Consider the following 3,633-nt stretch of genomic DNA (forward strand, 5'->3'; position numbering starts at 1 on the left):
GCGCCGTCTAGATCTAGAGGACGAGGAACCAGATGTCTTGCACCATTGATCCGGTCAAGGGTGAAGAGGGAGACGCTGGGGGTACTTTGCATGCTTTCCGCATGCCTGTCCTACTCGATATCAGCGAAAGTGAAAGCGAGGATGATATTGTGGCTGTGGGTCCTGGAACGATGCGGCGAAGAAGCCCTGGTGCTTGGAAGGATCCAGTCAATAACACAGGCGCTAGCAATGGCGGTGAGACTGGAGGCGCTCCCGTTACGAATAACGGGGTGGGGCGTGCTCAAAATAAGGGGCGACGGAGGTAAGGGCCCAGAGAATTCTGATGATAATGATGACGATGATGTGAATTGTGAAATCCAGCTCAAGATGTTAGTGTCCCAAGCCAATGGGATCTATCTCTCTCTATATATATATATATATATATTTTATGCTGGGGGCTCACATTGTCTCCCTTAATTCTGCTGTTTGAAAACAAAATGCTTGCCGATTTTCAGGGTGAATTCTTAGCTATGTTGACACCACTCACCCACCACTCACCATCTACCATTTCACGAGTCTAGCGTTCTCCGTAACAGAATATGCAGTTTAGCGATCAATATTCAACTACCATATCTCCTTATCTCTAAATGGCGTGTAAAGCCCATTTCCCATTTGTAATGTGGTTATCGTGAAAGCCCTTTTCAAAAACCAAGGAGATCAATTACGAAGCCGAACGAAAACAAATCATCCCAACTGACCTCACACCACGTACACACACACACACACACACACACACACACACACACACACACATATGTATATATATATATATATATAAATCTACGTATTATATTACTACAAGGTTATCCTCATCCCAACAAGAAAACAAAACGGACAGGCTATTATGCATCATTGCATTGGGCTTCAATACATGGCAGGGCAAAAAATAACCCCTCGTCCCAATGCAACGGTGTTAATCTGTGTTCAATTGGGCGCACATGCACAGCACAGCACAGCACAGTACATACAGTACATGGTAAGGGGTGTAAATGAAATAGACTATGACAGGTGGCCGATCACCGGCGAACGTCTTGTCGCGCCAGCGAGCGAAAGCAAGGAGGACTGACAGCTTTACGATCCCAATCCCATAATTCGTGCGGCGCTGTATCCGCCCCCTCGGGTCCCTGCGAACAAAGAGGAAGGAGAAAAAGAAAGGAAAGGAAAGGAAGAGAGCAGTGTTGTGCTGTGGGCTGGCTTTGCTATCACCTGCATTGTTAATATTATTTGTTATTATCTTACACTAGTTATTAACGTAGTTAATCGATAAGCGAGCGAGCCACATAAGCAAGCGAGCCACTTCCCACCTGCCATACAACAAGAATGCTTTTCAACAAAAATGTCAACCACTCAAAGAAATAAAGTCTCTGCTCAAGAAGGAAGGCTTCTTTTAGCCATTCAAGCACTTAAAAATGATCAAATTTCAAGCATACGAGCTGCAGCAAAGCTGTATGATGTCCCTCGCTCAACCCTCACTCACCGTGTCTCTGGTCGTACAGCACGCGTGGACATTCCCCCAAAGAACCGAAAACTTAGCCTTACAGAAGAAGAATCACTTGTTCAATGGATTCTAGCCATGGATGAGCGAGGTCAGCCACCCCGGGTTGCAGCTGTACGAGAAATGGCCAATCTCCTTCTTGCCAGTCGAGGAATCAACCCCTCACCCACAGTGGGTGAATGCTGGGTACGAAACTTTGTCAATCGCTATGAAGAGCTGAAATCCAAGTTCTCCCGCAAGTACGACCATCAACGTGCACTATGTGAGGATCCTGAGGTTATCCGTGGGTGGTTTAAGCTTGTACAAAACACCATTGCAAAGTATGGGATTCTGGAAGAGGATATCTACAACTTTGATGAGACAGGCTTTCAGATGGGGGTTATTGGGACTGTCAGAGTGGTGACTGGATCTGAAAGAGCTAGGAATCCCAAGCTTGTACAGCCTGGAGATCGGGAATGGGTGACTGTTATTGCTGGGGTCAATGCAATGGGCTGGGCTCTCCGTACAATGATTATCCTCAAGGGAAAGATGCATCAGTCCTCTTGGTATGAGACTGAAGGGCTGCCGCATGACTGGGTGATTGGAGTCAGTGAGAATGGCTGGACCACTGACCAGCTGGGCTTGTACTGGCTGAAAGAGGTGTTCAACAAGGAGACTCTACCCCGTACAAAGGGCAGATACCGACTGCTGATTCTAGACTGGCACCGAAGCCATGCCTCAGCTGAATTTGATCAATTCTGCTCTGAGAATCAGATCATTGCTCTCTACATGCCACCACATTCCTCTCATCTTCTTCAGCCACTGGATGTTGGGTGCTTCTCCCCCTTGAAGACTGCATATGGACGACAGGTGGAGAATCAGATGCGGCTTGGGATCAATCATATTGACAAGGAGGAGTTTCTGGCCCTATATCCTGCAGCTCAGATGCAGGCTCTGACTGAGAACAACATCAAGAGCAGTTTCAGGGCAGCTGGGCTGGTTCCATACAATCCTGAGCAGGTTCTCTCGCGCCTTAATACCACAATGCATACCCCCACACCACCTGGGACCTCTCATAGCTCTCAGGCCTCCTGGGCCACTGCTACACCACATAATATACACCAGCTAGAGCAGCAGACTAAGAAAGTTAAAGGATATATTAAGCACCGTACGCAGAGCCCACCCAGCCCAACTGATCGTGCCCTAAATCAGCTGGTCAAGGGATGTCAAATGGCAATGCATAGTGCTGCTATTCTAGCAGCTGAAAATAGGGAGTTAAGGGCTACAAATGCTAAACAAAAGAGAAAGCGAGAAAGAGGCCGTACATATGTAGCCCAAGAGGGAGCTTTGGGGGTGGAAGAAGGCTTGGATCGCGTACGAAGCATGAATGAATGGGAAAGAGGGGTGGTTGAGGCTGCTGAGTCCCAACCACGAAGACGTGCAGCACCACAGTGTAGTGTATGTGGGATTATTGGGCATACTGCCCGTACATGCTCTAAGCGTACAGGAAATAATTGATAATATCAGTTTGTTAATTTTGGGTTGTATTCAGGACTTGAAGAGCATTCTTGTTGTATGGCAGGTGGGAAGTGGCTCGCTTGCTTATGTGGCTCGCTCGCTTATCGATTACGTTATGATGATTAGATATTCCAACTGTTGCTCTTCCACTAAAGTAACCACAGGACGGAACTTGGGGGCTGACATTGATTGAAACATTGGAGGAGAGAACGAGAGCGAAAGACAGGTTTGTGAGCGCGGAACAGAGAGAGCTCGCGCGATGGATTGGGTCGTTGAACAGTGAGAGAAAAGAAGGCTAGGTAAGATGGAAAATGTCGGGGCCGCCTTTGGTTTCTTTCCTCCTCCTCCTCCTCCTTCTTCCCCGTTTTCCGTTGAGAAGTAGGGAGCGACCAAAATAAGTGGAAATCAGGCGGTATCGATCAGGCCAGGTAAAAGAAGAGACTTCTCTTTCTTTTTCCGCTGATGTTATATTTTCCCATTTCCACTCTTCATCCGCGATATTTTGAACAACTGCAATTGTTGTGAAGGAAACAATGGTCTAAAAACGCTTGGACAATTGAATTTTCGGACCTACTATTCAAAAGAAATTGCGACGAGATAGG

The 3,633-nt window shown here is 47.1% G+C and overlaps 2 protein-coding genes across 2 annotated transcripts; both read left to right on the forward strand.

Moving 5' to 3' along the window:
• Window positions 1-32: 32 nt before the first annotated feature.
• On the forward strand, window positions 33-373 carry HCAG_02366 (conserved hypothetical protein; the record flags this gene model as incomplete). Its single annotated transcript, XM_001542145.1, has 2 exons — window positions 33-301; window positions 361-373. 2 exons carry the CDS (start codon window positions 33-35, stop codon window positions 371-373), a joined length of 282 nt encoding a protein of 93 aa, XP_001542195.1.
• A 1,002-nt stretch (window positions 374-1,375) lies between these two features.
• Window positions 1,376-3,157, forward strand: HCAG_02367 (conserved hypothetical protein; the record flags this gene model as incomplete). Its single annotated transcript, XM_001542146.1, has 2 exons — window positions 1,376-2,971; window positions 3,041-3,157. The coding sequence occupies 2 exons, from the start codon at window positions 1,376-1,378 to the stop codon at window positions 3,155-3,157; spliced, it is 1,713 nt and encodes a 570-aa protein (XP_001542196.1).
• Between the last annotated feature and the right edge of the window lie 476 nt (window positions 3,158-3,633).

Source organism: Histoplasma capsulatum, genomic scaffold (genome assembly GCF_000149585.1).
Source record: "Histoplasma capsulatum NAm1 scaffold_2 genomic scaffold, whole genome shotgun sequence".
Taxonomy (NCBI): Eukaryota; Fungi; Ascomycota; class Eurotiomycetes; order Onygenales; family Ajellomycetaceae; genus Histoplasma; species Histoplasma mississippiense.